At 52.5% G+C, this 15,363-nt stretch overlaps 1 protein-coding gene across 7 annotated transcripts in view; it reads left to right on the forward strand.

The window, feature by feature from the left end:
- Positions 1-15,363, forward strand: part of DLG5 (discs large MAGUK scaffold protein 5) — a 120,394-nt gene that overhangs the window by 34,212 nt on the left and 70,819 nt on the right. For all 7 annotated transcript variants that reach the window (XM_033842203.2, XM_033842204.2, XM_033842199.2 and 4 more), the window contains exon 2: positions 11,179-11,247. In XM_033842203.2, the coding sequence (XP_033698094.1) occupies positions 11,179-11,247 (69 nt within the window). The remainder of the gene's footprint in view (positions 1-11,178; positions 11,248-15,363) is intronic.

Consider the following 15,363-nt stretch of genomic DNA (forward strand, 5'->3'; position numbering starts at 1 on the left):
CACTGTCTTTTTATTTTTCGTGAGGGCCCTTCTGGTCCTGCCTGTTTAAAGAATGTTAGAGAAACCGGTTGGGTTTTAGAGTTAGTTCTGATCAGTAATCAGTTACAGTAAGCTTGCCAAGGGCTGGGCGCCGTGAAATAGTGCTTCTGTCCGTGGGCTGGCCCTCAGGAGCCACCCAGACCAGGAGTGATGCATGCCTCCTCGTCTTGCCCTCGGCACACATCGCTGGTCCATCCCGGGCTCCCTTCCTGGTGAGCACAGGTGTGGCCTCACACTCCTTAAACACAGCAGGCAGTTGTCACTAGACATAGCAGTCCATTCATGCTGAACCTCTTTCCTTTCCTGGTCTAATCCAAGCCCTGCAATTCTGGTGGAGAAACGACAGCCAATCAATGGCCTTACTTAATTAGCAGAGCATCACTGACTTTTGCCTTCTGTGTCCTGTTGCAGCATTTGGTGTGGCAGAACAGCCCCTCTGACCACTCTCTACCCCATTGCCTTCTAGAAGACTTAATTCTCTTATTCCTCCTGTCTCCCTGAGTGGGCTTTGTGTGTCTCTTGCTGAAATTCGTATTCCTTCTCCTGTCCTCACAGGTCGCACGTCCTAGGATTTTATCCTGTATATGCTTAGAGCAATACTTACTGCGTGGGTGCTGTTCAGGAAGTCCTAGATCTGGCCCTCCCCTTCCCCTCACCTTTTTCTTACCCATGGGCTTCACATTGCCAGTGAGCCGCTCTGGGCTTGTCACTCACATCCTCCAGGCTCTGTGGGGTGAAGTCCCAAGTGGACTGGGTTAGCCTGAACCTTGCTCCCTAGCTCCAGACTCCAGTTTCCGACTGTCAGCAGGCCACCTGCCCAGAGATATCCTTTAGCACCTTCAGCCTGAGCCTCAGCAGTGTCTCCTAATTTCTCTTCAGCAGCCTTCTTCAGTTCTGCACCTCCTTAACTGCAGTACCTTCCGCACACCCCAACCCAGCATCCTCCTCCCGTCCTCCCCACCCCTGCTGTCTCTTGTGTCACCGCTCAGCTTGCACCCCTGACCACTGGTTCAGGGGAGCCCTTGTGGGAGCATCCCAACTGTTTTCTTTACTTCCAGGTCTTCCCTCTTTCCACCTTTCCTATTCACATGCTGGAGACAGTTCCCTGAAGCTCATGCCTGCTCTCTTATTCCTGTGCTCAAAAATCCCAGGCATTTCTGAGTCCCAGGGCTCAGGAGCTGGGGCTTTACGTGATCAAAGTCGTTGTAGGATTGTGTGAAGCTCGGTGAGGTTTGGATCACTCTGAAGGCCCAAAGATTTTGGATTACTTTAATGGCAAGAGGGAGGGAGATAAAGCCCTTGCCTCTCCTCCCACTGCCCCACTGTTGGGTATTTTTTTCCCTCCCAATTGTTTTTTGTGGTAAAATAAACATAAAATTTACCATCTTAACCTTTTTTTTTTTTTTTTTTTTTTTTAGTCCTGCCACATGGTTTGTGGGATCTTAGTTCCCCGAGCAGGGATCGAACCCGGGATCTGGCAGTGAAAAAGCTGAGTCCTAACCACTGGACCACCAGGGAAGTCCCAGTCTTAACCATTTTGAGTATACAGTTCAGTGGTTTTAAAAACATTCATAGTGTGCTACCATCACCAGCATCCATCTCCAGAACTCTTTTCATCTTGCAAAACTGAAACTATACCCATTAAATGGTAACTCCCCATCTCCCCTCCCCACTCCAGCTTCTGGCAACCACTCTTCTACTTTCTCTCTCTAGGATTTTGTCTGCTCTGAGTACGTCATGTAAATGGAATCAAACAGTTTTTGTGTCTCTGTGACTGGCTTATTTCACTTAACATAATGTCTTCAAAATTCATCCACGTTATAGATACATGTCCAAATTTCCTACCGTTTTAAGGTTGAATAATATTTTATTGTATGTAGATATCACATTTTGCTTATCTTTTCATCTATCAGTGGACAGCTGTGTTACTTATACATTTTAGATATTGTGAATGATGCTGCTAAGAACATGGGTATAGGATTATCTCTTTGAGACCCTCCTTTCAGTTTCTTGGGGTATATGCCCAGAAGTGGATGTATTGGATCGTATAGTAATGCTGTTTTTGATTTTTTGAGAAACTGCTGTACTAGTTTCCACGGTGGCTGTACCATTTTACATTCCCACCAGTAGTGCCCAAGGGTTCCAATTTTTCCATGTCCTCACCAACACTTAACTATTTTCTGGCTTTTTGCCAGTAGCCATCCTGAGTGGTATGAGGTAGCATCTTGTGGGTTTTTTAAAATTTAATTTATTTATTTTATTTATTTTATTTTTGGCTGCATTGGGTCTTCATTGCTGTGTGTGGGCTTTCTCTAGTTGTGGAGAGCAGGGGGCTACTTTTTGTTGTGGTGCACGGGCTTCTCATTGCAGTGGCTTCTCTTGTTGTGGAGCATGGGCTCAGTAGTTGTGGCACATGGGCTCAGTAGTTGTGGCTCATGGGCTCTAGAGCACAGGCTCAGTAGTTGTGGCACAAGGGCTTAGTTGCTCTGTGGCATGTGGGATCTTCCCGGACCAGGGCTCGAACCCGTGTCCCCTGCATTGGCAGGCGGATTCTTAACCACTGCGCCACCAGGGAAGTCCAGTTCTGTAGTTATAGCTTTTATCTTTAAGACTTTGATTCCTTTTGAGTTAATTTTTGTATGTGGTGTTAGATAAGTGTCCAAATACATCCTTTTGCATGTGGATATCTGCTTTTCCCAGCACAATTTCTTGAAAAGACTGTTCTTTCCTCATTGGATAGTCTTAGCACCTGTCAAAAATTATTTGGCCATTATGCAAAGGTTTGTTTCTGGGCTCTCTGTTCTGTTCCTTTGGTCTTATGTCTGCCTTTAAGCCAGTACCACACTGTTTTGATTAGTGCAGCTTTGTCACCAGTCAGGAAGTATGAGTCCTCCAGCTTTATTCTTCTTTTCCAAGATTGTTTTGGCTATTTGGAGTTCCTTAGTATGTGGCCAGACGAGGGAGAGCCCAGGCCCATCCAGTTTCTGATCCCGTGCCCTTTCACTGTACAGTCACTTTGTACCTCCCACCCCTTGGCAGGGGTCTTAGTAGGTTTAAACTCGGCACGGATATTGGGGCGGGGGAGGTAAGCGGTTCTCTGTGACCTCAGAGTCCTGGGGACACAGACTGAGTTGCCTTGGTGGTGAGTAATAGTCAAGACACCACACGGACCATGTAAGGGGGCGGTGCTGCTGCTGTTGAGGGAAGAGGGGGCAGAACAGCAGCATATTGCTGATGAAGGCAAGACCTCTCCTTTGCAGTGGCCCTCTTTGGCCTTTGTGGACTGGATGTCCCCGTCCTGTCCAGCCTGGGGTGTCACGTCCTCGCCTACTTTCCGGTCTGACCCCGGGGCCTTTGCACTTGCTGTTTTTCTGCCTGGAACAGTCCTCCTCCAGCACTTTGCTTCCTCCAGACTCCTTCAGGTCTCTCTTCAGATGTGGCCTACCAGAGAGACCTCCCCTGGCCCTTGTAGCACAGTAGCCACCTCTCCACCCCGCCCCACTCACCCTGCATTTTACTCGGCTGTAGTGTTCTTCACAGCACTTACTACCTGATGCATTTTGCATTTGTGTATTGGTTTATTTCTCTCCCACCTGCACTCCTCTGAGCTCCATGAGGGCAGGGACTCTGTCTTGTTCTCTGCTGCATCCCTAGTTTGTTCACTAAGCATTTGGTGGCAGAATGGGCTTTGTGTTCCCAGGGCAGACGTGCCTACCAAGGGGTGGTGTCTTGTGCAGAGCGCTGTCAACTTCATCTTTCTTGAAGGGCTGACCCATGCCCATGTTATGTGCAGGTGGCGGTGAGGGTCATGAGAGGGTTGGGGAGTGGCCTGGTGTTATCCCAGCACACAGTGAGCACTCTGGCTTGTTCTGTTTGAATCAGAGAACAAGAGACCCGGAAGAGAGGTGGGCTGGCTTGGAATTGGCCGTGGCCAGGCAGAATGGTGGAAGGGGAGGGGAGGCCTCCCTATCCTGAGTGGAAGAAAACAAAGGCATAGCAAGGCTGGATTCAGGTATTGGGCAGGGACACTCATGGTTGAGGGTCAGATAACAAGAACAAGAGCTAGCGTTTATGGAGCGCTTGTCCGTGTGCCTGGCTCGGTCCTCATTCAGTCCTCATAGCCCACCCTTCCTATTTCATAGACCAGGAAATGAGGCGCAGAAAGTGGAAGCAACTTGCTCAAGGTCACGCAGCTGTTGGTGGCAGGCCTGAGCCCAGGTGGTGTGGCCCAGAGCCTGCACTGGTACCAACACCTGTGATGGTGGAGGGCAGCACATGCTGCTTGGTCACAGTCCGTGCAGGAGGAGGTAGCCTTTTCTCCCTTTACTGAGTCGTGGAGAGGGAGTCCAGATGGAGAGCAGGAGGGAGCCGGTCTGCTGTGACTCCTGGTGCTGGTCAGAAGTTTATTCCAGGGCACATGCGCCCACCGGGGGATGTCTGGCTGCAGGATTCATGGAAGCGTGGCTGCCTGTGCTGCGCTGTTTCTGTCCCATCTCGGTGTGTCCTCTTTGCTGCTGTGCTTGCGTCATGAGCTCTCGTGAGGGTAGCAGGGCAGTGACACTGCGGCCGGTCCCTCCTGCACTGTCATCTGTTTTGGGGGTGCCTGTCAGGTGTGGCTGTGTTCATTGATGATGAACATGCCCCCCTACATCATTGCATATTAGTAGGAGACTCTTGAAGTCTGTCCCAGTCTCCTCCCCACCCTCTAGGGCATACATGACGGCCGCCCAGCCTCCCTCCCGTGGAGCCCTACAGACCCTGCTTCGGGCCACCTCCTGGGCCTTCTAGGGCAGGTGACAACTGTCCCCCAGCCTAGCCAGGAGGCATCAGCCTCCCTGTGCATGTCAGGGGGAGGATGCTTTCCCACCCTGAGGTGGGCGTGTCAGCTGCTTGAAGCAGGCCTTTCTCGACTGACGCAGCAGGCTTCGTGGCTGCTCCATTCCAGGGCCACGGAATTTCACCCCCTGCTTCCTGAGTATCGGGGGGCTTGTCAGCTTCCAACTGTGGGTCTCAGTGTCCACAGTCTGGGGCCATGTTCTTAAAGGGGAGGAAGCTGAGGCCCTAGGGAGGGGCCTGGCTGCACTGAACCGTGATTCTGTAAGAGGGCTTCCCAGCAGCCAAAGGAGCCACCCTCCCAGCACCTCCCGAGATCCGCAGAAGCCGGGGAGGTGAGCTCAGCACATAGCACTTTCCACCCTCTTGCCTCCTTCTCATGTCTGTGGCTCACGGAGTCGAGTGCCTCTGTACCCAGCACGGTCATGGGCGTTGGGGTGGGCAGGAAGTAGCAGCATGTGTCAGGGCCATAACGCCATGGCTCACACCTCTTTCTTTCTTCTCACTTTTAGTCCCCAAGCCCCACTCAGCTCACAGCGTCGGTTGAGTGTCTCGGTGTGGGGAGGAGCACGGGGAGGGGGAAAGCCTATGCTGGGGGCTCCAGGTTGGGAGGCTCTGGGCAGGGGTGGCCCTGCTCTAATACTTCTCACTTGCACAGGTGGATGGGTTCTGCCTACATCTCCTCCAGGCTGATCTGGCTTCTTGGTGCTTGTCCAAGTCCACCATCCTCCAGGGCCAGCTCCAGGCCCCTTCCTCCGTGAAGTCCCCCCGGACTGCTAGACCTTTAGAGCTGGGCAGCAGTGTTGTGTATAGGGTTCAGGAGCACAGGCTTTGGGCTGGACTGCCTGGGTTTGTATCCTGTTCGCCCCCTTAGTGGCTCTACCATGACCTTAAGCAAGTTACTTGATTTTTCTAACCCTTAGTTTCCTCCTCTGCACAACCGGCGTAATGACAACCTCAGGGTTGGTGTGGGAATTAACTGAGACAACATATGCAGAGTCTAGTACATCCTGGCACTTAGTAGGGCTCAGTGCCTATCAGCTGCTGCTATTATTATTTCTGGTATTGTTGTTGTTAGTGCCATACGGTCTAGCAGTTTGTCATTGTGGACTATGCAGCCTCGTCACTCTGGTGGACAGCTTTCTGAAAGACAGCTTTCAATTTGGGTAACCAAAGGATTGAGGACGGCAGTGTTGGAAGGTCTGGTTTGACTGTAGGAGCAGCAGCTAACACTTTGAGCACTGGCCGTGTCAGGTGCTGTGTCAAGCCCTTTTCGTATTAACTCAGTTGATCCTCCGTGGGGTTAGTACTCCTGTTGTCCCATTTTGCAGATAAGCATATGGAGGCAGGGAGAGGCTGAGTGACTCACCCGAGGGTACACAGCTGCTAAGTGGCAGAGTTGAGAGTTGAACCCAGGCAGGCTGGCAACCTGTTAGTATTCTAGTCACTGCTGCCTCGATTTGCAGACGAGGGCCGTGGGCTCAGAGAGGGAAAGGGACGTCCACAGAGTCTCACAGCAGGTCAGTAGCCTCCTGAGCCCCTGGCTTGTCTTCTTTATACAGCTCGCACGGCTCAGCCACGTGCCAGGACCCCGATGGACACGTGTGGGTGCTAGAGTGACTGGGCACCCTCAGCCGTCCGAGGGTGGTCAGCTCTGAGCTGGAGGATGGTTCCAGGGTGGGACAGGTGGCCTGGTGGTGACTGCTCGCCCCCCCCCCACCCCACTGCCCAGGCAGCACCTCCCTGCCCAGTCTCACAGCCCCCACTGCCCAGGCAGCACCTCCCTGCCCAGTCTCACAGCCCCCAGGGAAGAGTGGCTTGCTTCTCCCTCCTTCCCCGGTGCTCGCGGGAGGTGCATGTCCTCCCAGCGCCCAGAGCTGTCTCAGGGCAGCGCCACGGGCTGGAGCACAGAGAGGACTCTGCATGCTGGCTGGAGGCTGGAACAAGCCCCTTGAGCATCGCGGTTTCATGGGGAGGGAGTGTGAGTCACTGGGGCCTTTACAAGCCCAGGTGAATGGAGGGGTGTGTTAGGGGCCCCGCAGCCGTGGGAGGGGGCCTTGGAGGGCTGGGCGTTCTGTTATCGCCTGGGTGATTTTACTGGAAGTTCTTTGAAGTGGTCTCCATGACCCAGTGGGGCTGAGTCACCGAGTAAACACAATTAGCAGGGGGCAGCCTTTTGGGAACAACACAGACAATGCTTGTGGCCCAGGCCAGTCCCAGAGAGTCTGCCAGCTCTCTCCCAGGGCTTCTGCCATGACTTCCATGTACATGCCACCTGCTGGCTCGGGTCAGCCTTGGTACCTTGCTTTCAGTCCCTGCTGTGGGCTTGTTGGAAATGCGGAGTCTCAGGCCCCACCCTAATCTGCCTAGTCAGAACCTGCACCTTGACCGGGGCCTCAGGTTATTGCTATGGTGGAGAACCCCCTGTATCATCACTCTGCTTCACATGGCCACGAAGACCTGGGCTCCTGCTCTGCTCTCTTTTTCTTTTTCTTTTTTTCATATTTATTTATTTGGCTGCACTGGGTCTTAGTTGCAGCGTGCGGGATCTTTTTGTTGAGGCACGCGGGACCTAGTTCCCTGACCAGGGATTGAACCCGGGCCCCTTGCATCAGGAGTGTGGAGTCTTAACCACTGGACCACCAGGGAAGTCCCTCTGCCCTCATTTTCTGGAAACGTTTCCCAATCATATGACTTTCTCTGGGTCCTCTCTGGACCTCTGCACAGGCTTGTCTGAGTTTGTGGTGACGGTCCTGAGTGGCAGTACCCTGCTGCCCTGTGGGACTTGGGGGGAGGCAGTGGGAGCAGAGGAGGTCGGCCCTCGTTCACCCAGGCCTCTGTGTGTGTGATGTGCAGGGTGTGCATTAGGGCCCGGGTCGCGGTGCAGGTGCCTTCAGGGGAGCTCCCACATGGTCAAGGGTGAGGGGCTGTGCGGGGCAGGAGAGCGTGCGCAGTGAGATGGGACCTCTGTCAGGCTCCAGATTGGATTGTGAAATCCCAGGGGTAGATGACGACCGTCCCACCTCTCAGAAGCCATCGCTTTGAAAGGATACTGCGTGACTTCGGAGGAAAGCGACTCCTTTTGCCTTTTCCCGACAGTCCTGACCACACAGGCTTTTTAAGACAACAATAGCTGCAGAGACAAAGCATAACCAAGACAGCCTCGTCTTCGGGGCTTTTTTTCCCCCGAATGACGTCTAAGGCCCTGGGAACATCGTAGAAACTGGGCCTTGTCCAATTTTAACCGTTCCCTGGCACCGCTTCCCCCCCTGGCTCCCAGGAGCCCTGCCAGCCGACTCGGGGGAGGTGATGCCCAGAGATGCGAATAGAGATGTCACACCGCCCCCGGGTCAGGCCCAGAGCCCTGTCAGGATGTGGGGGACAGGGAAGGGGACCAGCACGTGTCAGTTGGCCAGTTGACTCCTCCCAGCCAGGGGGGAGGTGGGAGGAGAGAGAGAAGGGTGTCTGCCAAGTTTAATTAACAGTGGAAACTTGCCGTGGGGGAGGAGAGAGATGATTTGAAGGGGAGGGGCGGTTTACTGGAAGATGGGGCGCTGCTGATGCCAGTAGCGAGAAAGAGGCGAGGCGTTGTGCAGGGAGCATCCGCCAGAGTGCTGGCTGTGGTGTTGCCAGCAGGGCTGGGCTGAGCTCACATCTCAGAGGTGTGAGTGGGACAGTGTATTTGTGCCCACTTTCAAAAACAAGCCACCGACACACCAGCCGGCTAGTCTTCCTTGCCCTCACATAACAACAATGAAAAATTATTAAGAAAATGGCTGTTGAGTTTAGAACATAGGCATTGTGTTACATTCTTGTGTTTTGGAGATACCGATGGATTGGCTGAATTGCACCTGACTTTATTTCATGGATCTTTATGCAGTGCTTAATGTTCATGATATGGGAAGAGAGATGCTTTGAGAAGTTTGTGATGCTCACGGTTGAGACAAAAACACAGAGATGTGGAAGGGGCAGCAAGATGAGTAGCGTGGATTGAACTTAAATACAGGCGATATCTCACTGAACACTGCTTACTTATTTTTTAGTAGGGTCAAGGACTTTAAGGGCTGCACGGGGTTTTCTGGTTCCGTCTCCTTTCAGGTGATGTGCAGGTGCCACCTCTGATATCTCTGCCAGGTGTGCGTGGAGTGAATGCATATGTCGTGGGAGCCCCCCGCCACCCAGGTCTTCTCAGACCAAGGCAGCACTGACCGTTAGGCCCCCTGCCTGACCTGCACCCACCAGCTGTGTCAGGGCTGCTGCCGTAGGCCAGTAGAACAAGTTGCATCCCTTTGGACGGTCCTGCCCACTCCCCGAGCCTTCCTCTTCCATCCACGCCAGACACCCAGAGGTTCTTGGAAAATGTGATAATGAGGCCACTGGCCATTCCTGGCCACTGTCCCACTTCTTGCCATTACCAAAGTCCCTTTTTCTGGTTTTCTTTTTTCTCCTCTCACCTTTCATCTCTCTGCCTGTCTGGTGGGTACACCAGCTAGCTCCCCTGCATGCCGACTCTTATGCCAGGGCTGTGTGTTTCCCTTGCCTCTGTGTGGTCTTCATCTTTCCCCCGACACCTTCCCCTTCCCTTCGGGGTCTCCCCTGTCCCCTGGTGCACTGCTCCCTCCCCCCGTCCATGAGTTTCCCTCCTCCTCTCCCTCTCCCCTGCTTACCCCTTCTCTTTATCTCTTTTCTTTCTTTTTTTCCTTCTGAGGGTGTGCAGGTGTAGGGTAGCTAGTCAAGAGTTGACATCGGAGAGAGCCCCTTAAATTTGACCCCGCATTTCTGGTCCTGGAGCCCAAGGTCTCGTTAGTTCTCGGCTGCTTTCTGACACCAAAGCCCTAAGTCTCATTCAAAGGCTTTATTGCAAAAATCTCATCTCTGGCTCACTCACTCTGCCCAGTACACACACACCTTCATTGTACAGTTCTTTCGGTTCTAAGAGCAAAACATTGCCTTCTTCCCATTGTCTTGTTTTATTTGACCCACCATCTCTGCATGTTGTGCTTTTTTCGACTCCTATTCAGCCTCTGGGTTGGGGTTCGCCTGCCCTCTTAACTTTTGTGTCATCTGTAGTCTTGATAAGCAAAGCACAGCTTTGTTTCCATTAATCATGGAAAATGTCATCTGTGAAATGGGACAGGGGAAAGGACCTTGTAAGCCATCTGGTTGAACCCCTTCATGTCACAGACTGAGAAACAGAGATCCAGAAAACCGAGGCCACTGGCCAGCTACTCGCACGTGGGCGAGAACTGCACTCAGAGCTGGGTTTCTTGACCCAGAGGTTTTTCCTGATGCCGGGCAGGAAACATCCTGGCTTTGAAGATATTTGAATGCAAACCAAACCTGCAAACCAAACCGTGGTGGTTGTGTGGCTGCCACCAGGAGTTAATAACGAGTGTCAACACCTCCCCCACCAAAACAAAACAAAACAAAACGAAACATAGGGCTTCCCTGGTGGCGCAGTGGTTAAGAATCCTCCTGCCAATGCAGGGAACACGGGTTTGATCCCTGGTCCGGGAAGATCCCACATGCCACGGAGCAACAAAGCCCGCGCGCCATTACTACTGGAGCCCGCGCGCCTAGAGCCCGTGCTCTGCAACAAGAGAAGCCACCGCAATGAGAAGCCCACACACCATAACGAAGAGTAGCCCCCGCTCGCTGCAACTAGAGAAAGCCTGCACACAGAAATGAAGACCCAACGCAGCCAAAAATAAATAAATAAATATTTAAAAACGAAAAACAAAACATGTTACTCCCTAGCTTTGGTGACAGTGTGATTGCTTATAATTCTATCAGTAACTTTTAATAAGGGAGCAGCCACTGACTAAATTATTAAGGACTGAGCTTGAATACAGTTAGAACCTAAGAGCAGAACAGCTAGGCACAAGGAACGAAGAGTTCACAGATGTTTAACTTAGGCTCTGTTACCCTCTATATGGAAGCCAGAATCACACTGATACAAATCTGTAGGAAATCCCCAGACCCCTTGTTGCCCTGGGGCATGTTGCTCCCTTGCTGAGCCCTTCCCCAGATGTCCCAATAAGAAGCCAGCTGGCTGACTCCAGGCTCCCCTCTGCCCGTGCGCAGCTCAGTCGGAGGGGGGCCGAAGGTGAGGCGGAAGCACCAAAGACCAGGCCCTGCTGACAGCACCTCCCCTGCCCAGCCTGTGGTTCTGATGTCTGGTACCCCAGGTGGTGCTGCTTCTCAGCCTGGCGCCGACTGAAGTCATTTGGTCTGACAGTGGTTTGGGGCATAAGATGAGAAATCCCTTTGGGGTTAGTAACAAATGGCCTCTCTTTCTGTCTCCAGGCTCCACGTACAGTGTCTTGTCCATCATGCCCTCAGACTCGGAGAGCAGCAGCTCCCTCAGCAGTGTGGGTGAGTACCACCTTCCTGGGCACCCCTCCTTCCTGGAGGACACCGGCCGGTCGGGGGTCTGGGTATGAGCTGGGGTGGCGCTGGGTGCATGGGGTGGGCAAGTTGGCCCACACCTGTCAGATCATTCATGGAGTCATCTTCTGTTGGTTCCATTCACATTTCCTCTCATCAGCACGTCCTCTTAATGGAGGAGGGCAGAACGCTGTTCGTGGTGTTAGGAGGGAGGTGCATGACACAGAGGCTCCTGTGTCACCATGTTTTCACTTTGTCAGGGCACAGCGCTTCTCAGAGAGCCCTTTGCCTCCGACCCCCAGGCCTCGTAGTACACAGTGACCACTATCCAAGAGACTGGCCCCTTTGGGGGCTGTTGCTTGTGAGCAGGACTGGCCCACTGGGAGTGTTGTCTTGGGCGTAGGAGTGGCCAGTCCATGCCGAATTCGGTGTGTCTCTGGATGTGGGTCCCAGGAGCCCATAGAGGGAGGCTGGCCCTGCTGTCACTTCACTGAAGACGTCCCAGAGGAAGGTTGTCATAGTCTCGCAGTCTTCCCGCGCCTCTGTGGCCCATCTTCTGTGTCACATGCCCTCTATTTAATGCCCTAGTGTAGCTCTGTGTCCTGGTTTGACCTTGATGGATGGGTACACCTTCAGTGGTGTGGTGAGTCCTGGAGTTTTTGAGTTGGAAGGGCTCACAGAGGTCATCTGGTCCCATTCTTCCTGTTTCCTCCAGTAGACAGATGGGGAAATGGACACTCAGAGAAGGTGAGTCTCGTGCCTGAGCTTCTAGAACCTGCCCGGGGCAGGCCTCTTATGCGTTAAGTTGACTCATACGGAACACCTCCAGGGGGCCAGAAGTGGGCTTGTGATATAGCGGTGAATAGGCAGACCTGGTCCCTGTGCTCCTGGATCTTAGGGTCTCCTGGGGAGACAGATGAGTAGATACAGTAAGTGAGGTCAGAGTGGTGAGAGGGGTACCAGTAGGGGGCACTGTATTTGTTTGCTAGGGCTGCCCTAGCAAAGTGCCGTAAACTGAGTGACTTACGCAGTAGAGGTTTATTCTCTCACAGTTCTGGAGGCCAGAGTCTAAGATCATTGTGCCCTGAAGGCACCCAGGAGCGGGTCTTTTCCAGGCCTCTTCTCCTGGTTGTGTGCCGGCAACCTCTGACGTTCCTCGGCTTGTAGGTGCATCACCCCAGTCTCTGCCTTCATTTTCACATGGTGTTCTCTCTGTGTGTGTCTCCAAATTTCCTTTTTTAAACAGGACACCATTCACATTGGTTTAGGGGCCCGCCCTACTCCAGTATGACCTCATCTTAACTTGATCATCTCTAAAGACCGAATTTCCAAATAAGGTCACATTCACATTTACTGGGGATTAGGACTTCATCGTCTGTTTTGTGGGGCACAATTCAGCCCCTCGCAGGTCCCCTCGTCCCGTCTAGGGTTCAGGGAGGACTCTGATGGGACCACAGTTCACTTTGTCCAGCCTGCTTGGGTTGGTGAGACACAGGGATTGAATGATGGGGCTGCTGGGATTTTGAACACGGGGCTGGCTTTCAGGAAGTGCATGAGCCGGGCAGGCAGTCAGGATGTGTGGAACGGTAATGTGGGGTTTTGTAAAACGGAGCTGGTTGAGCTCTGAGGGCACCTGTCTTGGCCTCACCCTTTTCCGGCTCCATATTCCGCTTGGGAGCGAGGTACAATGATCTGATATCTGACAAACTCATTCACATTGACCCTTCAAGGCTTAAAGTGTTACCTTTCCTAGGAGCATTTGCATTTTAAAAGGAGATTCTAGAGAAAGATAATTGTTTAAACCACAACAAGTATTGTTAATGGTGGAATTGCAGGCCTGAGTAAGAAGGTATTTTTTTGTGCAGCTGGACCTTCGTATACTTTGGAAGAGCATCGTGTCAGTGACCCACCCTTTGGCCCTTGGGATGAAGGGGTCACCAGTGTCCCCGGATACTTGTTGGCAGGCAGGCTGCGAGCAGAGCTCTACTGTACTTCACTGTCTGGGCCCCTATCTTGGATGCTCAAAGACCTGGTTGCATCCCTTCAGGTCAAAACCTCTCCAGTTCACTGGTAGCCAAGTTTTCCTTCTCTTGCTTTTCTGTGTAGAGTTGACGTTGACCTTGGGGTGAGTAGCCCCATTTTTCTGCAGGCTGACTTGAATGTCCCCGTGGCTGTATTGGCCAGAAGGCCTTTGGCTGCAGCAGTAGGGAATACCTACTCATACTGCCTTAGATAGCAGAGGAATGTGTGATCTCACATGGTAACTGTGCTGAGGGTGGGCTGAGTACATCGGGTGTGGCTTTGCGGGCCTCTGTGTGGTGTCTTCCCTTGGGCTGATGGCAGAGGTCAGCCATCACATCTAGACCTGACAGTGTCCAGGGCTACAGTGTTCGTGGTGGGAGCCTCTAGCCACACGTAGCTATTTAAATTCCAGTGAATTAACGTGAAATAAAATTTAAATCGCTAGTTTCAGTAGTTACACTAGCCACATTTCAAGTGTTCTGTAGCAGGGGTCCCCAACACCCAGGCCACGGACCAGTACCAGTCCGCGGCCTGTTAGGAACCGGGCCACACAGCAGGAGGTGAGCAGTGGGCAAGTGAAGCTTCATCTGTATTTACAGCTACTCCCCATTGCTTGCATTACCGCCTGAGCTCCGTCTTCTGTCAGATCAGCGGTGGCATTAGATTGTCACAGAAGCGCGAACCCTACTGTGAACTGCGCATGTGCGGGATCTAGGTTGTGCGCTCCTTATGAGAATCTAATGCCTGATGATCTGAAATGGAGCTGAGGTGGTGATGCTAGTGCTGGGGAGCGGCTGCAAATACAGATTATCGTTAGCAGAGAGGTTTGACTGCACAGAGACCATGATAAATCAATTGCTTGCAGACTCATATCAAAACCCTAGGGCTTCCCTGGTGGCACAGTGGTTGAGAGTCCACCTGCTGATGCAGCGGACACGGGTTCATGCCCCGGTCCGGGAAGATCCCACATGCCGCGGAGCGGCTGGGCCCGTGAGCCATGGCCGCTGAGCCTGTGCGTCCGGAGCCTGTGTTCCGCAGCGGGAGAGGCCACAACGGTGAGAGACCTGCGTATTGCAAAACAAATAAATAAATAAAAATAAAAAAATAAGGTTTGACTGCACAGAGACCATGATAAATCAATTGCTTGCAGACTCATATCAAAACCCTAGGGCTTCCCTGGTGGCGCAGTGGTTAAGAATCCGCCTGCCAGTGCAGGGTACAGGGGTTCGGGCCCTGGTCCGGGAAGATCCCACATGCCACGGAGCAACTAAGCCCGTGTGCCACAACTACCTAGTCTGTGCAACACAACTACTGAAGCCTGCGCACCTAGAACCCATGCTCTGCAACAAGAGAAGCCACTGCAGTGAGAAGCCTGCGCACCACAATGAAGAGTAGCCCCCGCTCGCCGCAACTAGAGAAAGCCCACGCACAGCAACAAACACCCAACACAGCCATAATTAATAAACAAAACAAAACAAAACAAAAAAACCTCTCAGTGAGTGGCAAGTGAAAACAGGTTCAGGGCTCCCACTAATTCCGCATTATGGTGAGTTGTATAGTTACTTCATTATATATTACAGTGTAATAATAATAGAAATAAAGTGCACAATAAATGTAATGAGCTTGAACCATCCCCGAAACCATTTCCCACCCCCTGCCGCCACCGGTCCGTGGAAAAATTGTCCTCCACTAAGCCGGTCCCTGGTGCCAAAAAGGTTGGGGACCACGGTTCTGTAGCACCTGTGGCTAGTGGCTACCATATTGGACAGATCAGATAAAAGAACATCTCCATCATCACAAATGGTCCAGAGGATGAAGGAGGCTGTCTCCTCTCGTGTCTCCTGATGAGCAAAGAAGCCTTCTCCAGCAGGTCCTCAGCACAGTCCCCAGTCCCCTGTCACTTGTCTGTGCCCAAACCATGGCTTATGCAGTGCGGTCCCTGGACCAGCAGCACCCAGGTACTTGATAGAAATGTAGGTTTCCAGGCTCCAGAAGCTCTGAGGATGGGGCCCAGCATCCATTTTAACAGTCTTCCTGGTTGGAGGTGAGTTGACCTAACCTAGTCCCCGGCAAAAGCACTGG

The sequence above is a fragment of the Tursiops truncatus genome, chromosome 16 (genome assembly GCF_011762595.2).
Source record: "Tursiops truncatus isolate mTurTru1 chromosome 16, mTurTru1.mat.Y, whole genome shotgun sequence".
Taxonomy (NCBI): Eukaryota; Metazoa; Chordata; class Mammalia; order Artiodactyla; family Delphinidae; genus Tursiops; species Tursiops truncatus.